Source organism: Phaenicophaeus curvirostris, chromosome 1, assembly GCF_032191515.1.
Source record: "Phaenicophaeus curvirostris isolate KB17595 chromosome 1, BPBGC_Pcur_1.0, whole genome shotgun sequence".
NCBI classification, from domain to species: Eukaryota; Metazoa; Chordata; class Aves; order Cuculiformes; family Cuculidae; genus Phaenicophaeus; species Phaenicophaeus curvirostris.
In genome coordinates this window covers 70,332,690-70,351,455 of record NC_091392.1, presented here as the reverse complement: position 1 = coordinate 70,351,455, position 18,766 = coordinate 70,332,690, and the positions used below count along the sequence as shown (strand labels likewise).

Sequence of the window (18,766 nt, the reverse complement as noted above, 5' to 3'; positions counted from 1 at the left end):
CAGTTTATTGACACTTCCTTGACCTCATGAGACTGGAATAAAAGCTTCCTAAATCTGCTGCAGGCCATAACACCTTTTTCTCTGGCATTGTTGATTTTGTGTGCATAATTCTCATAATCTGTCATCTGGAATTAGCTCTTGTTTTAAATATAAACTGGTATATTTTGTCACATAAAAGATGTTTTCAAAGGTTACAGACTTCAGATTAAAAATATCCCACCCTAACCCCTGGCTTTAAAGTCAGCACATAAAATTATAAATGCACTGAGTCATGTTAATAAAATATCACCAAGACAAAGCAGATGAAAGGCAAGCAGATCTAGACAGTTGCAATTATTTTCCCTGCCAAAGCTCACTCCTGAGTTCAGTACTTAGATAAGGAAGTTTGTTCGGTTTTGTCCCACAGTTCATTCTTACAGCTGTATCTGGATATGTCAAAATATTTGCAAATGCAGTTGCAAGACTAGACCAAACAAAAAGTCATATCAGTTTAGCTAGATGAAGAATATCTGCTTCCAGTAAATATCACATAATTTGGGAAAAACATCCCTCATTTTTTTTCCTTCAGCTGCTGCAGTCACTGCTAAGTGACTCTTGTGGCAGACAACATGTCTATTAATCATATCCCATTGAGCCTTGAGCACCTATTTTGAAGAATCAAACAGAGAATGCCATCGCTGTTCTGAATTAGTATGCAAGTACACATGGTTTTATTTAATGTCAAACATCCAAGTGATTCAAATAGGACGAACAAAGACCAACAAATACACAAAACCAGCATTGAATGTATGAGCTAAAGGCTCGATCTGAGAAAATTTTAAGGTGCATGAAAACACAGATGAGTGTTTTGCCTGCCTGATGATGAACTTCTCCCAGAATAACAAAGACAGTACGTGACGATATATATTGAGTAGTTGCGGTAGCCATAGGCGTAATGTTATTGTTTGAGTGACCTCTGCTGGACAGCACGTGGCATAGCAATGAAGCCACCAGCATCCATTGGATGGGTTTTGTTTAGAATACAACACTACAAAATTCAGAACGTCTTATGTTTCATAATCACCTACTATTTTTTTTCAATAAAATGTTACGACTCTGATAATTTTAAGGCCGATTCTTTCCTTTATGGCAACCTCTTTGCAGTTTTAAGCAGGCATAAAAATTTCACCTGAGCTAAGATAAAAAGCTTCTTGGAAAAACTGCTTTTGTCAGTTTTGCAAAGGAAAATTGTTGCAAAGCTTCATTTAGATAAAGTGGAAGTGTTTTGATTACATGGATCTATATACAGGTTCAGTATCGTATTTTGTGGGCCTTTGTCTTGCGGCTGTTCTACCAGCAGTCATCTTTGACCTCACTAAAAATTGTGGACTAGCTCTATTCGAAACACCAAGGGAAGATTTTCTTAACATGTTGAGAATTTAGTTCAGCTCATGTATGTTTTTCTGCCTGTTATTGGTAACCAGATGCAGGTGAGGCACTTTCATACTTCTATGTTAGTTTTTATTGTTGTTGATCATGGGTTTCGTGTTAGTTTTACTTCCTGAATGGTGTTATTATTTATTATTTAGTTATTAATAGCACTGTAAAAGTTGATTCTAAAAGAAGATGTCCTGATACATGTGCCACTGGTTTAAATGGCTTTCTAAATACATGATTCATTCTCTGTATCAGAAGAACCTGGCAAATGTTCTTTGATCTTGCAATTATCTTCTTTATTCATAGAAGCATCTTCCCTTCCTCCATTCTCTATAGGCCTGAGGGTCTTATTTTGAACTTGTTTCCTTAGCAGTATATAAAATAAGATTGCAATCAAGTAAGAAGGACCTCTTAGCACTGCTGCCAAACCAAGGTAGACATACCTGTGAGGTAGAGCAGAAAAGATAGTGCCAGGTATTAAAGTTTTCGACAGTGAAGAAAATCACTTTGATGGCTTTTAAGCAACACATATATACCAAAACTACTTTGCAATGTAGGGGAAAACATTAAAATTCATTCTATGTGAATTATAGCACAAACTGGATATTTTTGCTTGCAAATACATCCGTTAACATATTAATAATATTCTTTTGCTTATGAAGGTAGTTGCAAAGGAAAATTTCCATCACCTCCCTTATGTTTCTAAAGGTTTTTTAATCACTTTAAGGCCTCAGAATTCTTAGGGCTAGAAATATATTGGCATTGTCAGAATGGGCTCTTTTATATATAAATGAAAAACACATCGGAAGTGCCCAAGGTTTGGGTGAGACAGAAAATTCTCTGGAATATTCCTCCTAAGGACTGATATGGTTTTTGTTCAACCAATACCTTCATCTGCTCAGAACGATTTTCTTTAATTTATTGGTCTTTCAGGTGTAACTAATACACAAATTTGCCAGTCTTGCCAGTATGAGCAAACTCCCTGCAAATAAATTGGTGTAACTTTACTCTTGGTGATAAAACATACAATCTTGGGTCTTCTGAATTGACTCAAGTGATATTAAAAATACATAATACATTTCAGAAAGGTTCTGTAATTGACACTACATTATTTTTGCACAGTGTAATAATGGACTGAAAAACTAAGAGTTTAACATTTGATCTTAAGATTTGTCAATTTCAAGAATTCTGAACTGACCTAAATCTGGGTTCAGAATTAGTCTGAATGTAAATTTTGTTACATGGCCCCACACACTACAGTATAACAGAACAAAGTGTGTCTATCTATAGAGAGGAAATGCACGAGACTTTTTGTGCCCCAATTCGCCTTACCTGTATGCATTTGAGTCATAAAACCTGCAAGCCCCTCGCTGCCCACAGTTTGTGCTTCCCCATTTTAAGCATGTCTTGTCAATCAGTGCACCAAAATAAACCGGGGCTGGAATCCCAGCTGAAAAAAAAAATATCACAAGATATCACAGGAAAAAACATCTTTTTAGAAATAAGCTTTATATTTTCTTAGTCGCAAGTTACATGCTGCAATAGTGGCAATAAGTGGATTGGACTGTGGAGGGTTTTTTCCTTTCCTTATCAGACTAACTGTAAGCTGGGATGCCCTCTCTGGACAACGAGGATCATAAGCCTCCAGGAAATGTCTGTTGTGTTTGGCCAGGCTTGAGTCATGCACATTGGTTTATCAAGTATGGCTCTGAGACCCACAGCTGGCTTCAAGTGCGTGCTAAGATCCCGCAAGGGAGACCTGCTGTGCATTCATATCTCCAAGTCACAGAAGATAATGGCCAGCATTTTTTGAATCAGTGACAGCAACTCTATGCCTTCTTCCAATGAAAGGAGCATGCTGGCTCAATGTGCTGAAGCAGAAGCCCATAGAAGGGGGCAGTTCTTTATTCATAATGCTTTATTTATTTCCTATGCCTGCAAGAGCTCCAAGAAGCCCATTGGTTCCTGATAGCTGGGGGAGAAATTCTGCAACACCATACTGTTGTAAGAGAAACAGAAGAGGACAAAGTGTGGATACACCTTCCTATCTCAAAATGTCCCATCACAATTCTGCATAGAGAGTAGAGCCCCAGCCTAGCTCCAACTGTAGATGTTTGTAAGCAGCTGTTGATTTTTCAGGCTTCAGAGCAAACCCATGTGGCTTGAGTCTTCATACATATTTTTCTACATTTCTGAAATGCAGACATTCCCATTTTATTGTCAAAGAACAGAAGGAAAGAGAGAGGTGTTCTCTTGAATGCTTAGGAGTCTTAATCAACAATCTCATTAGCAACTCTCAAAGGTCATTGCAGCATGCTTAAAGGGAGTTGAAATCTAAGCTGTCATCTACCAGGAAAGTGAAGTTTCAACATGGAGAAAACACTCTGTTTTAAATAGAGTTTTACTTGTGTTGAATGAAGTTCTTCTAGGGCATATGTTGCGATCTTACTTGCAGCATTTTGTCTCAATGAGCCATTGGATGATTCAGAAGTTTAAAACCTTAGAGTGTTGTTTAGAAATTTAAGATCATATTTTAATTTTGCTTGGATCTCTTCCCATTTTGGAACACCAGGCTTCCAAACTGCAACACCAGCTAATCAGCAAGTCAATGATTTTCAGAATTATATTAGCTGCTTTCCAAACAGACTTGACTGAATATTGGATCTTCAGAAAAAAACCAGAATCTTCAGGAATAGGCCAGGATCTAACAGCTAGTCCAAGGATACATCTGGTTTAGAAATGGTGGTTGCATTTTTGTTATTTAAAGTCATATGAGCAAGCATCTCAGTTAGCCAAAATGATTTCTCTTACCTAGTACTCTCATAATGAGTGTGTATAGACCAACTGCAAGAGATTTAAACTCTGGCTGAACACATCTGAAAGAAAGAGAGACAAGTATGAAGTATTTGCCTATCTAGTGCTTAGACATGCCTGTTAAACTGCCATTAATTACCCTGAATTTAATAATTCTAATGACAGAAAGTCAAGCTTTGGAAGGAGAATGCTTCCTATGTCTGCTGAAATATGTTAAGTGGTTTGAAAAATGTGAATTGTTTTCCACCACACAGATCCCAGGAAGTCCATTCACTAAGAATAATTAAAGAAGTGGAATTTTAAAGTCCTAATCACAGTCTATATTAGTCTTATTGAAATGGGCTCTCCAACTGCCTTAACTCCCTAGCATACATTTTCCTCACTTGAAGGGGTATGCTTTACTCACTTGATGGGCAATATCATATTGCCCTGAGACAAAAGTGTTGTAGGTATCTTCATTAGTGTGGGATCTTTCTGTTACTGAATGACGTTCCTTCATAAAATGCCATATCTTGAACTACAAAAAACCATCTGGCAATATACCCATCTGTTTCATGGGGAACTGTATTTCAAGCATCAGAAATAGGCCCTGGTCTTGAATCCATTATATATCCAGCTTCTGACATCTTCTTATAAATATTAACATGCTCAACACTAAGAAGAACATCTCACAGAAATGAAGAAAGGAGCAGAGTTCACATTCTAGTTTCCACACTCATTTAGGATGACGTAGTGTCCTTAAGGTTACCAATAAATTTGACACTAATTAATTTTTCTACTGAGTAATCTTTCTTTTCAGGTTACTGAAAAGTGTGTGCTAGTTGTACATGTATTTCCAGACCACATCCTGATCCGCCTGCATCTGTGTACCTTAACAGACACAGGACAGGAACTTCAGAACGGGCCCTAAGATGTCCTTAATTTCCAGACATCTGATAAATACAGTCTGTTGGGGCAACCCTGCATCCAGAAATACTGACAAATGCATGGCATTTTCAAAATCCATACAGCCAGAATATGCAACCAGAGAAAGAGGAGGCTGGAAGAAACACACTAGAACAAATTCACAGACAGTAGCAAAGTGAGGCTTGATGTTAACACTACAAACAGAGGGAAATGACAAAACTCATAAAAGAAAGCATTATACTGCAAGAGAGTCTTTTTTCCTAAGGAAAAGAGAGAAACCTAAACATATTTTTGATGCCTTCATTGGAAAGCCTCAGCCTTTGGAACACAGTTTTACTTACCTAAACATAATCACGTATGCTGGGGTGCCTCCCAATGCATAACAAAACCCACTTATAACTTGTATTACTGTATAATAAATAAACTTCCTTGAACAATCTTCACTTTTTGGACATTGCCCCAAGATGGCAGAGTTATTTCCTGTCCACAAACTGCTGGCTTCAAGACAGCTACAGTTATGGAAGACCTGGAAGACACAAAGCAGATTTGGTAGGACACTGCTCACGCAATGGAGAATCCTGCCTTCAGACACAGGCAGAGCCTGGAGTCTTCCTAAGCATCCTATTCCTATCTTGCCTTTCTTCAGGCAATGGGCAGCAGCTTGTTCTTTTCATCCTTATAAACAGTGCTCAGGTGTGGAAGACAGGTTCTGTGCCAGTGGACATAGCATTCCTTTTTTGGAAGATGGAAGTACCTGCAGGAATACCCGTGGGATGGAAGTACCTGCAGCACCTCAGAGACTGGCCTCAGCCATTATGTACCTAGAGGGCAGTCACAGTGGAAAAGCGTGGCTCAAGGAGGACTGCCTTTTGCTACTTGGTGACACAACCTGTTAGATGACTCATGTCTGTAAAAAGCACCTGGATCACAGGTCCCTCTGATGATGCTGATCCAACAGAGGTACCTCACAGCTGTAAAGAGGAGCTGCTTACCAAGACACAGCTCATGCAGAGCCCTGGAATCAGCACTATGTGTAGAGAGATTTTAGGAGCAATAGTTTTAACTAGGGCTTCAAGGCCGTGAGGAGGTGCTGAGGTATGAAGAATTGAGAGCCACAAACCTTGACCTCTGCAGAGACCTTAAGATTTTAAGCCAGGAGTGCCTTTTGTCTCCGGAAGAGAGATGTAGACAAGAGAGAATTGTAGACAACAGAGAGAAACCAGCCACAAAGAAAACTTTGTTGCAGAGAGAAAAATAAAAAAGGCTGATTGTAAGAGACAAATCCAGACCATGTATCTTCTGGAGTGATCACCTGCCTTCAGAAAATGCGGGACTGACACAGTCCAAAGAAGGCTTATGTCCATGGACTGGAGCTTCCTCTCTGGGACTCTGTGTAGTACCCCCAGCACTCTGTGCCAAGCAGAAATCAGTCAGAAAGATAAGAAGTATCCTGTCATCCCAGAGTCTCACATGGAGGAAACCACCTATCTCCCCTCAAATTATTCTTCATACTTGAGCATTAATGATCAGTACTGGGGAAGATACTACATTAACTTAGTGCCCTCCAACTGTTGGCTAAAATCTCAGGGCAACTAAAATAAGGCTTATGAAAGACAGGACATGGACAACCTTCAGGTTAGGTGTCACCAATTTATTTGTTTTCCCCTCTTGTGTTCAACCTACAAAAGATGAAAATTAATATCTATGAAAAGGAACTAGGGCTTTTTGCTCAATGTGCAGTAACTCAGAGAAATCTCTGTCTTCTGTGCTGTTTGTATCCAGAAATCACAAACACTTTGACACAACTTTGGCTATTGCTTAAATGCCTTATACTACTAAATCCCTGATGTTACCTAGAAAATAGCCTAGCAGAAAACCTCAGAATTGAAGTAGGGTCTTACTGTGTTCTTTCCATGTCCCACTGAAGTTGTGCACCCAGCTAGACATGCTGAAACATACGTTAATCCGTTGTCTCCACATACAGGATCCCACACATTGGAAGCACATTTGCAGTCAGAGTTGCACTCAGAAAATATGGCATTTTCATGGTACGGAATGGGTTTGCTGGGAAGTTAAGTTCAGAAAGGTACAAGAACATAAAAAAAATTTAATTCAGTGCTGAGGTCATTGTAGCTTTTTCTCTACACCAGTGTTGCTGTCTCGAAAACCACTTCATATGCCCAGGGCATATATTTTCATACCTGAATCTCTGCGGTATTATCTGTTTTTTGAGATTCCATCCTGTTTGCACAGATATTTTAGTGATTACTAGAATATAAACAATTTTAAAACAAAGATGCTGCCACTGATTTTAGCTGGCAGGTGTAGATATGAAAAGGATAATATGAAAGTCTTTGAGAGGTCAGCTGGACTACCCCCTAACTGAATGTAGAGCTAGCAGCAGTTAAGACAGACTTATCAAGTAGATCTTTAGCTCCCAGTAAAAGTACAGCAATAATTTAAACTAGATTTCCTGATGTCCATAGTATAAAATACTCCTCTCTTAAAGATTAGACTAACTCTCCCTAGAGGATATGCAGAATGCAGTATTCCGTTTTACTTTCAGATAGCCTTTGGGTATCGAGATCTGTAACAAAAAGGGAGGTTTTCCCCTCATCTTCTTCTTTTGAGGTTAATTAAGCTTATGTGCTTGCTATCTCTTTCAACTCAGTGCTTACTAAGCATATTCCCTGTTCCACTATTTACAATCTTAGTGAAAAGGTTGCAGAGTACAGGACAAACAGCAATTATTCCTCAGGTTCCAACAAATATAAACAACCTTGGCATCCTTCCTGTCCAGTCCCACATTTTCAGCTGTGAAACAGTATGTCTTGATAAATGAACTGCAATGACAAATTATTGAACTGTGGGTAAGTCTTCAGGGGCCTGCAAACAGGTCCATGTTAGCTGTGAGGTACTCTGAGCAAGCTGGATATGAGGCAGTGATAATCCATATGCTACTGTGTTGCTGGGCCCCTTGGACAGCAAGGTCCTAGCATGCATCCCTTGTACTGGCATCTTCACTCTTTCCAAGAAAACATAACAGCCTGAAACTTTCAAACCCTGGTTATCTCCTGAGAGGAAAGAGCATCTTCACTACGCATAAAAGATTTATTTTGGTTCAGAGCAGACTGAGGGTCTAGCTTGCTGCTGTCTTTCCATCTCCTTTCAGGATACGCTACCAATGAAAGTTGCTTCTGATGTAGAGATAGTACTGTGTGAAACAGCAGTACCACCAAAAACACACAACCAAATAACCTATATCAGTAATGATATAATTTTGCTAATATATTTCTAATTAATCTTTAATCAGCACCGTGCTTTGGCAGGCTGACACTCAACAGAACTATCACAACCACCCGTGCTAGTGTCCAATTTCTCTTAAACATTATAAAAACCAGTTCCTCTTTTAGACTTTTTTCAACTGTTACTGCCATGGAGATAAACATACTCTTCTTCCTTTTATACTCACCCTTCATAGGACACTGTCATTCCTGCTACCACATGGTTCTCACAGCCAACAAAAAAGTGCAAAAGACTGATGACATAGGCCAAAAATGACATGCTAAATGCAAACTTGGTTGCTCCAATGAGGCCCATTTTGTACTTTTTCATTATGAGCCCTCCTAGGAAAATTCCAATACCTACAGGAGGTAAGGATGTCAATCCTGAAAGAGATTACAGAAGGGGAACATTAAAATAAAAGAGTGACAAGCCGCTTAAGGACCGAAGTTTGTCTGCACTTGATGTCCCTGGCAGCTTTATGTTCTATTATGATGACACTATGCAGCTTTGTGCTCAGCCTAGTTCATGGGTTCTATATTCCTGGGCCCTGCCATTTTTGAAGTGTTTCACTCTCAAAAACCACTTCCACTGCAAGGCACTTGTCAGATGTTACAGTAATTAAAACCCCCACACCACATTCCTTGCATATTTGGGGTGGTCTTTCTATAACATATAACATAACATAACATAACATAACATAACATAACATAACATAACATAACATAACATAACATAACATAACATAACATAACATAACATAACCATTTAGTCTGGTCCCATAGGCACTAAAACTGTAGTGTTTAAGCTGCCTTCAGGTTCAGAAGAGATTACCTTTTACATCAACCTGTTCTGCAAGGAATTCAGTCCCAGAAAAAAGCATGCCAGAACATATCCCCATGCACTGCTTATAGCGTAAACTGCTGTTGGACAGTGTAACTCACCTATTAGAAAGTTAGATTTAGATGTGGATTGTCCATACTGCTGTTCCATGTACTTTGGTTTGTAAGTCAAGAAACCAATAAAGCTACTGAACTGTAACAGTGAGCTACACAAAAATATAAAGTACATTCGATTACCCAGTACTTTTTTCAGGGATGTACAGAAATCTGAAAGAAAGGGATATGTGAATTGGCTTTGAAAGATGCATGACATAATTACAGGTGAGTAATCTAGAAAACTTAAAGCAAAATACTCTCCCAGCTGTCTAAGTGCAAGTTGTACTGATCTTCATTTGCATGCAAGTGTCTGAAAGCAAAATGAAGTTGTTGAAAAACACCTGAGGTTGAGATACAGCAAGAGAATCTTAAAAGAAGACAGAAGCATGTGTTAAGGGCTTGATCCTCTAGTGAGATCTGTGTGCGACTAAAGGGGTTCACACAGCAAAGACTTTTGTCAGCTTACATGAATATTATCACAGGTTAAAGGCTAAGTAAGAGTTGCTTCTGTGGAGACTCTCAGTGTCTTCCACTGGGATATGAGCAAAGACAGGAGAATTTGACTAATGATACAAAGCCATCTCTTCCCACCACCTTTCTTTCCATCCCTTTCTTAGCCTAGGAACTGCACAATCAGTGCTGATATTCAAGCCTGCTATATTTTCCTCAGGTAACAGTGTGGTTCAGAGTCTCATAACCTGTGCGATGATCACATGAATAATCTGGCTTTCCATATAGAAAAAGAAACCATCTAAGTTTTTCTTTAGGTCCTAATACAGAAACAAATTATCCACTGGTTTCTTCTAGCACAAAAACTTAGAGGTAGGTGCCACTCAGGTGATGATGCATTGTAAGTGACGCATGCAGAACCTCACAGCCTTGAAAAAGCTCTTTGACTTCTAAAAATTTTTAATGGATCCCTCTTTTCCTGGGGGTAGCTAACTGGTTTATACTGAAGTGCACGGGAGGGAAAATATTTTTGCTGCATGTTGTGCCTATTTCACATTTTCACATTTATACAACATGTGAAAACACTTGCCTTTCAGTGTTACTGACCACTTCATTGGCTTAGGTTTTGCAGGAATGGGTTTCTTCCTTGTTGCACCCATGTTTTCCAAGAGATCGTATGAAGATTTGTCATTATTGGCTTCCTCTGGCTTCTTGAGATTCTTAGGCAGAAAGCAAAATGGAATAGCAGATAGCAAACTGGCTACACCACCTATTAAAAAACCAAGCCACCACGCACCCACCCAGCGGGAATCCTGTGGGGTGATAGTGATGCTTCCTAAAATTGAGGGAAGAAGATACAAGTTACCTAAATGAAGAAGTTGAACCTTTCCACCCTTTATCTGCAAAATAGCTACATTTTTACTATGACTGACTTTCTGTGGTAATGATAATCATCTACCAAGATTGTCCATGCAGTGAAGGCATCAGGAATCATACCCTGAATGGTGTTACATTTCATCTGCTCTTTCTACATCTTATTCTGACTGTCGTCTTGTGGCATACATGGCAACACAGAGGTCCTTGTCGAACGAATAGAAAACCAAAACAGGTGGCAGATGGGTCCTAAGTGTGGATTCCTTTTAGGGCTCATACATTTCTACCAAGACTATCTACTGCTAACCTGAATTTTGTAGGTTTCTATTAGGTACACAGTATTCTCTGTGGCATTGGCAAGATTAGCCTTGACTTTAAACTTTGTATTGAAAGGAAGATTAAAGTAGTTGGTGTTATTTTACGATTATTACATGCTGGCATGTTTGGTGGTAGATCAGCACTGTAAGACTTTTCAATGTGTGGACAAAATTTACTGTCTTAAGTAAAATCAAACATTGGCTTATCAAAGGACAAAGACAAAATAGTTTGTATCTGTCACTACAGGATCTTGACAGTCTGAAAACTTCTCTGCCCCGCTAATAGAACAGGATCACCCATTGCTGCTGCTACAGTGGGTCTTTTCCTGAAAAAGCCATCACCAGTTTGTACTACTTAATTCCCAATCAGGGTGGTCCTGCAGGTGGGGAGGTGGGCTGGCCAGGAAACACGACTTCAGTGATGACTCCTGCCTCTTCCAGTGAGAGGGAACAGGATGAAGGATCACTGCCACCACTTATGGGGATTGTTCTGCCCCCTCTGGCATTTTGCAGATACATACATGTGTTTTCATCTGAATAAGCAACAGCTGGCAAAAATTCTGTGATATATAATGTACCTCAGACATTACATGAATTGTAAATACTGTAAAATGCTCAGCTGCAAGAGTGGGCAACCACCAAAACTGTAATACTGTTATGCTTGCAGAATCCTTTCACTAAGATCCCAGCTTAGTAAAACATCTTGGGTCTGTGAGAATTCTTAGTACAATCTTTTAAAGATAAGCATTTATTTTAATCCTTTAATCCTAAAATACAATTCTAAAATATGTTCCCTGTCTAACTCTGCCTTTACCCTAAAATATTCCAGTAAATTAATAAAATTGTAATGATGTATACCATAAGTTAATGAAATAAATATAAATTAAATATTAATGATAACAATATAATTAACATAATAAAGCCTGATGCAACTGGGTAAAGGAACCTGTTACAAACAAGTATTCATTTTTCATCTTTTTTGCTTACCTAAATCCACAAATCCAATATCCACATACAGTCTGGCACATAAAGATCCCAAAAGGAAACCAAACATTGGGCCCAACATGGCTATTGTGTGCAAACATGCTGAAAATATAATGAAACAGTTGTAATTTTAATGGCTGAATGCTAACTTCTGTAGAGGGCGATTGACAAATCTCTCAGTTTACTTCATGTTAAAATTACCTACATACACAGGAACATCCACTTCTTTAGCAAAATCATCAAGATAAGAGATGCCCAATGGTGCTATTGGTGTCTCACCAATTCCACGTAACATGTTTCCCAGTAAGATATATATCCACATGTTTGATGATGGTTCTTTCTCACAGTCTGCAGATGAGAATTTTTAATAGAATAGTTGAATGGGAATGAGTGAGAAATTACAGGAGATTCAGCACATGAAATGAATATAATTGAATATTTAAGATATTAGCAGCATTTTTCTTTTGGAAGATTAACGTAAAGCTGTCAACCTCATTAGATCTTTTAATAATCTTTTAATAATGCTTTTCTCCGCATGCATTGTATGTGGTTTTTAAAATACAGATAAGTATCACCCATCAGAAAAAAACACCTGTGTAAAAAAAATAGCAGATTGATATTTTCATAAATGTACTATGTCATATATAACATATCTCTTTGAGAAGTTTGAGATGGTTTCTGAGACACAGTTGGCCTCTTTCTCTATGTATTTCCCTTGCAAAGCAACATGTAAAACAGCTCTGTTCCATATAGTAAGCAAGATCATAGAAATCTCAATTTTTTTCTCAGCTAACTCTGTGCCATTTCATGCCTTATCACATTCCTCCACCTTTCCAACTCCAGGTCTTGGGTAACCGAATCCCTCCAAACACTATCTCTTACTTCAGTGTTTGAGTGACTTTATTGTAATTTGGAAGCGTGAACCCAGGAAGCTGGGGATCTGGATCCTTATAATTTGTGTTTGCTGGACATTTGTTCTCCAAATGAGATGCACAAAGCACATTTAAGCATTGGTAATGTTTCCAGACAGGTAGAGACTGAAGTTAGAAATCTAATTAAGCATCTTGCCTGGGGCAATTATTTACTCCACTTGCAACCAAGAATAAAATTAACTCCTGTATTTGTACTTGCACTTATATTTCCCTACCTGATCGAGAGACTTCCAACAAGGATTCGTGCATGTCTTCTTGTAGAGAACAGGGTTTTATGTTTGAAGTTAAGTTGGCTGAAGAAGCTCTTTGTGATGCTGTCTCATACTTGTAACTGAAAACACACAGCAGTAGGTTTAGAAGCAATGTTCACTAGAGAAATACAAGTGTAGCAGGGCAGAAACACTTAACTGCTGTTTCTCTGAAAAGTATTGTTTAAATATCAATACAAAGTGCCACTGAGAGGGTGAAAAACAAGATTATTTAAGTCCAGTTTGGAAAGCCAAAACATTAAAATGAAGAATACATTAAAGTTAGAATCATCTGTCTAGGAAACATAATATTTTAGAATGAAAAATTCAAAAGGGCTTTTGAAAGTAATTCAGATTGGATTGAACTTTCAGTGTCAAAGTTTAGAGTCAGGTCCGAGCACAGTTCCAGTGCTGAGTCCCCCCCTTTTTTTTTTTTTGAGTGTAAGTCTCCCTTTTTATCTTGGATATGTACTTTGGGGTAGTGAGGGAGGAGAGGAGTGAGAAGTCATCCTTAGGTTATACCTGTTTGTCTGTTAACTGGTATTTGCTTTAGAAAGAGCTGTTGCATAGGATTGGGTGTACAAAGTTAGTGGCTAGAAGACCCTCTTTAGCTGTGTTTACAGGGAGTGGGGCAGTGCTGAAGGGAGGCAGCTGAGTAGCTCGGGTGCTGGAAGCTGTTCAGCTGCTTTAGTGTGAACTCTTTCCTAGGTATGATCCCTGTTTCAGTACAAAGTACAATTAGCTTAAGCAGAACAACATGATAAAGCATACTTTCTGCTACTAGGAACTGGCCTGGCTCTGTCAGACTAGGCAGGCTTATTTTTCAGCTTGAAACATTTCCTTCTTTGCCTCTTTTCTGAATAAGAATGACTGAAATCTAAAGCACTGTAATTTTCCTGTTTTTTCGAGAAGCTGAACTTTTACTTCAGAGAATCCATATTTTTCCAACCAAATGTAATGAACAGTGGTGGGTGTGTCAAGCATGTTTCATTGCATGCTGAGGTGAGGCTCTATATGACTTTGGAAACCTAAGACCTAATATACACAAAGTTTCATGTAAAAACCAGAAGCAATATCCAATTCCACTGTTAGGCTACCTAAATTAATCTTGATAAGTACTTACTAGCCCATGAAGAAATGAGGCATTGCTGTTAAGAAACTTCCCAAAGCCATAGTAAAGCATCCAGCAGCTATTACTTTGGGCCTATGCAATTTAGCTCCAAAGTAGCTTACAAATGCAATCACCAGCAAGTTACCTGGAAGGTAATGAACCAAAATTAGTGCCAGATGCTGTACCTTGTGTTTCTCTGAACAGTTTTCTGCGTGTTATGGAATATCAATTACCCATCTCAAAGCTCCCATCGATGAAACCAACAGTAGATGATGTCAGGTCAAACCTTCGCTCAATCTGAGTGATGGAACTTTTCATAATCGTACCAGACAACATTTTACTCAAGTAGCTGAATGATAAAGCAGCGAGAAACATCTGAGGAAAGATTAAGACAGAAATTGCTTGCAGAGGGACCAAATATCTTTAAAACTGTGTGGAATAACCTTCATCACGGCATACATTTGTTACTCAAATTGCTGTGGCAATGTTGTGTGTGGATTTTCATGTACCCTAATGCTAAGTGCCAAGGTGGTCTCTAGCAATGTCTGCTCCTGCTCTGTCTTTCCCTACTTGAGAGGGCTAGTGCTAAGCTTAAAATCTGCCAAACAAACAAACACTGGGAACTATTTACTTTAATAATATCCTGAGGTTAAATTTATCAGTGAACTGAGGTCTAGTGTTGGGTGGCCAAAATGGCAGGAGTTGTAGATATTACAGAAATGTAAAGTTTGCAGAGGTAAAATGGTAAAACAACTATTCAGGATAGATTTACTGATACCAGTCCAACCTAAAATTAATCTTAGCTTCATTTTTTTTTCTGCTTGGGCACCAGGTCATTTATTTCAGGTCAGTTCATAACTGGTTCTAACTCAAAAATATAGAAAGCCACGGTATCAAAATAAAGACTTGATGCAAGTTTTTATGATACTCCAGTATATGGTACAGACTGATTGATTTAATCTCCGTCCCAGACAATATATCTTGAAGTGTGTGGATCATGGTTGTGTTGCCTGTATACTGCATACCTCATAAGTGAAAGCTTAATATTCTTTATAAATTTATAGCTGATTCCTCCAACATACATTGTGGCTTTTGCAAATAAAGATGTATTTGATAAAAAGTTAAACTAAGTTTGTTTAAATATTATCCAACAATTTCAACATAGTCTAAAAAACAAATAGACTTATTGCTTACTGGGTAAATGTTCTAATACAGCACAACATTGGGTAGGCAAACAAAATTCAATATCGATTTAGACTTTGCAATGCTACCTGCTGTAGAGAATGAAGCCAATTCTGCAAGTAAAAGCTTGAAATTAGGTATATTTATTTTCTTTTTGTCTAAGAACAAAGAGAAAAATCTCACAAGTGTGGGCTTTGTCCTGTCATGTTTTGTTTTTCCTGAGTTCAATTGACAAAAAATCTGTGAGAACCACATTTCTTGCCTTATACCAACAATGCTCTCAGGGGTTTTTGGCTGAAATTGTGAACTGCTGATGAGCATGAAAACAAACTAAAGATACCTGGATATTTTAAGTTTGAAAATGCAATGCCCAGGTAAACTACTGCATGTTTAATAGAATGGTGAGGGAGAATAACAGTTTGTCTTCTATTATCTCTAAAGTATTGTGTCTATTAAACACTTATTGCCATAAAGTGAGACATAGATGCATAGCTGTGCAACATTACCCTCATGCATGATGGCAAAGTTAGTCCTATGTATTTCCCAGAAAGGTCAGATTCTGTTTTTGCAGCTGTGTATGGGTGGCAAATGTGAGTCATATGAAATAAAAAATATAACAACCTTTGCCTGATACTTGCACCAAACTGATTTGAATGTTTGAGAAGCTTGAACTTACCTATTTTTTCCATTAATTTTTCTTTTACAGATCTTTTTATAGACAGAAATATGTCTCTGATCATAACTCCACTGAGCCTATGGAATTTAACCTAAGATGAAGCTGATGGAAGAAATAGTTAAAACGTAAATCCAAACACATCACTGTCAAAAGAAATCTTGCCCTTGTAGTAGTTTCAGCTCAGCCAGAATCAATAAATAAGGCTTTAACATGAAAGCAAAGTTCTCATTAGTTTGCTTGCTTTGTTCCGTCGATTCTTCTTGCATGCTCCTGAAAGGTTGGTTTCTTGTGTGAATCAATAGATTGTTTGACCTACAATCCTGGATTAGATAAAATTCCTCTTAGATAAAAGCCCTATTTTGGACCTACAAGAATGGGTGGTGATAGCAACCTCCAGAGAACAATGTATCATAGCCAACTAGGATGCTTCATGTCTTCCATTGCAGGTTGCTATTTCTCTCCGATGACCAAAAAGGGGATCTACTCATTAGTAACCTGATATGTTAAATCAGGAACTTTTACTTTCTTTAGGACAAAGACAAAATCCAACTCTTCCCCATACCACTAATGTGTATCCTGTTCCAGAAAGGACTGGGGGAACAGAAATTAAGTAATCTGTCATGTTGTACCTTGAATAACATTGCTTAACTTATGACAAGAGTAATTTGTGATGAGATTGATAAGACACCAAACCTTCAAGCCAGTGCAACAGGAAGTCTTCTTTTTGACTGGTAAATTTTTGTTTGCTTCATCATCCAAAAGCTGGGCAGGTTCTGCTTCCTGATTTGAATCATCGACATTGCTGGATTCCGTTTCTGCTGTCATGGTTGATTTTTTTACTGACTGATCTGAACCCAAGAGAAAACAATAATAAATACAAACGCAAATATACCAAATATACCCAATAGAGATGCTTAAGGACTTTTCTGTTGAAACAGTAGTTACAGGAAAATGCTGAGATGCTGAAACCAAATCTTTTCATTTGAAACACCCAAGACATTGAGCCAAATCTTTTCATTTGAAAGGATTTGGCTCAATGTCTTGGGTGTTTCAAAGTGTATATTTGCTTAAATTCTCAAACATCTTGTTTTGACATCTTTCTTTCCAAGTGCAATACTCTTCACTCTCCATATGGCTCCTGGCTTCCCCATCCCTCCTTTTTTCGGTCTAGGGTGACAATGCTAAAAAGACAATTTCCACAAAAGAATAAGAGACAAAGTTTCTGTCCAAAACCAGATTACAAGCATCAACAAAAGATCGTTGCTGAAGCACAAGGAAGTCCTAGTGAAGCTCTGAATTTGCAAGCCATATGGTTTAGCACTCAATCATCATTTTGTTAAGATCTCTGTAGCAACTCAATGCCATCCAAATTATTCCTTCACATTGGCTCTTAGAAACAATTCTTAATGACAAAAGAATTGATTATTTTAGCTACCTATAAGGAGGTTATATGCTTTTTCTTCTTGCAATAATATACAGGGTATCTCTAATTCACTTCTGTTAGCAGACTGCTGTCTATATCCTCTGATGCATGAAATCATCTGCAACTCAGCAGTTCAGCAGAACTGCTCCAGTTCCCCAGGGAAAAGCAGTTCCTGTACCCATAGAGGACAAATCTTTCCTCTTTTTGATATAATGTATTTTTTTATTGTTGAAAGGCTTGTTTCATTATTAAGTTGAATTTGGTCTTATTGCAATGAATATTAGAATGCTTCACTTTTCTCAATTTTTTAAATCTCTATTTCTAAGAGCTAAGTAAGTAATTAAAAAGAATACTTCAGAGAAAACTGTAAGGGAATTCTGTATATCTATTTGCAAAATTTATTTAAAGAATGAAAGCACTTGCCCATTTGTGCAACTCCAACTACAAACAGAACAGATTTCTGGAGGAAGATCCAGATGCCACTGCAGAGCCCTTTGGAAAAAAAATGGTCACTTGAAACAAACCCTCTTCAGATCTGAAGATCTTGACACACAGGAGAGAAAGAATAACTCAAACTAATGAACTCCAGTCAGAACTCAGAAATCGTAACTCAAAGGAACTGATTTGTTTCACCTTTCACAGTAGTCTCCTCATTTGAGAAAAGGGTGAAAAATAGAGGGGGATGGAAGGCGGGTGTAAACCATACAAAGAAAGCTTTTCCATGCTTGAATGGAGCTGAAAAAAGTTGGATGAAGTCCATCTGCAATTGCAAATTGCTTTGCTACAGGGCATATGGCAGAGTAACACTTGTCAGAGCACTTAAAGTGTAGGAATTGTTCTAATGTACAATGGTGAAGAACATTTTTTTTCACTCAGATGGAAGATGGTTAATATCTAAGAATGCTTTAGATAAATACACAAACATTGATTTAAATAACTTAGGCGTTTCTTGGGCTTAATTCTATAAGCATGTCTTTAGGTAACACTGCTGGCATTAGTAACTTCTTCCATTTCCCACTGCTCATACCTGCTTCAATCTTCACTCATGTGGATACCACTGCTTCTGTGACTGTGCTGTAAGTCTGGATCAGAACACACATATGTGGATGAAAAATATCTTTTCTTTCCCCTTGGCTTCTCAGACAGATAAGAACAAGAAGAGGAAAGGATTTCCTCAAGTCTGCACAAATACCAAGAGAAGTGCTTGTGAAATG

At 38.1% G+C, this 18,766-nt stretch overlaps 1 protein-coding gene across 1 annotated transcript; it reads right to left on the bottom strand.

Moving 5' to 3' along the window:
- Window positions 1-1,085: 1,085 nt before the first annotated feature.
- LOC138723211 (solute carrier organic anion transporter family member 1C1-like) lies at window positions 1,086-16,975 on the bottom strand. Its single transcript, XM_069862139.1, has 14 exons — window positions 16,823-16,975; window positions 14,505-14,646; window positions 14,284-14,416; window positions 13,128-13,243; window positions 12,182-12,328; window positions 11,984-12,082; window positions 10,396-10,641; window positions 9,363-9,527; window positions 8,609-8,804; window positions 7,038-7,200; window positions 5,478-5,662; window positions 4,228-4,292; window positions 2,749-2,866; window positions 1,086-1,859 (listed from the first exon to the last, which is right to left on the bottom strand). The coding sequence occupies exons 1-14, from the start codon at window positions 16,952-16,954 to the stop codon at window positions 1,643-1,645; spliced, it is 2,124 nt and encodes a 707-aa protein (XP_069718240.1). The 5' UTR covers window positions 16,955-16,975; the 3' UTR covers window positions 1,086-1,642.
- Between the last annotated feature and the right edge of the window lie 1,791 nt (window positions 16,976-18,766).

What these genes read in the sequence shown, in the direction of transcription:
- LOC138723211 (XM_069862139.1), bottom strand. Translation starts at nt 16,954, where the DNA reads ATGACAGCAGAAACGGAATCCAGCAATGTCGATGATTCAAATCAGGAA. An exon ending in CCTGTTGCACTGGCTTGAAG is followed by an intron (nt 14,647 to 16,822) that starts GTTTGGTGTCTT and finishes ATCTTTCCTCAG; the next exon opens with ATGTTTCTCGCTGCTTTATC. An exon ending in GGATGTTCCTGTGTATGTAG is followed by an intron (nt 12,083 to 12,181) that starts GTAATTTTAACA and finishes TTATATTTTCAG; the next exon opens with CATGTTTGCACACAATAGCC.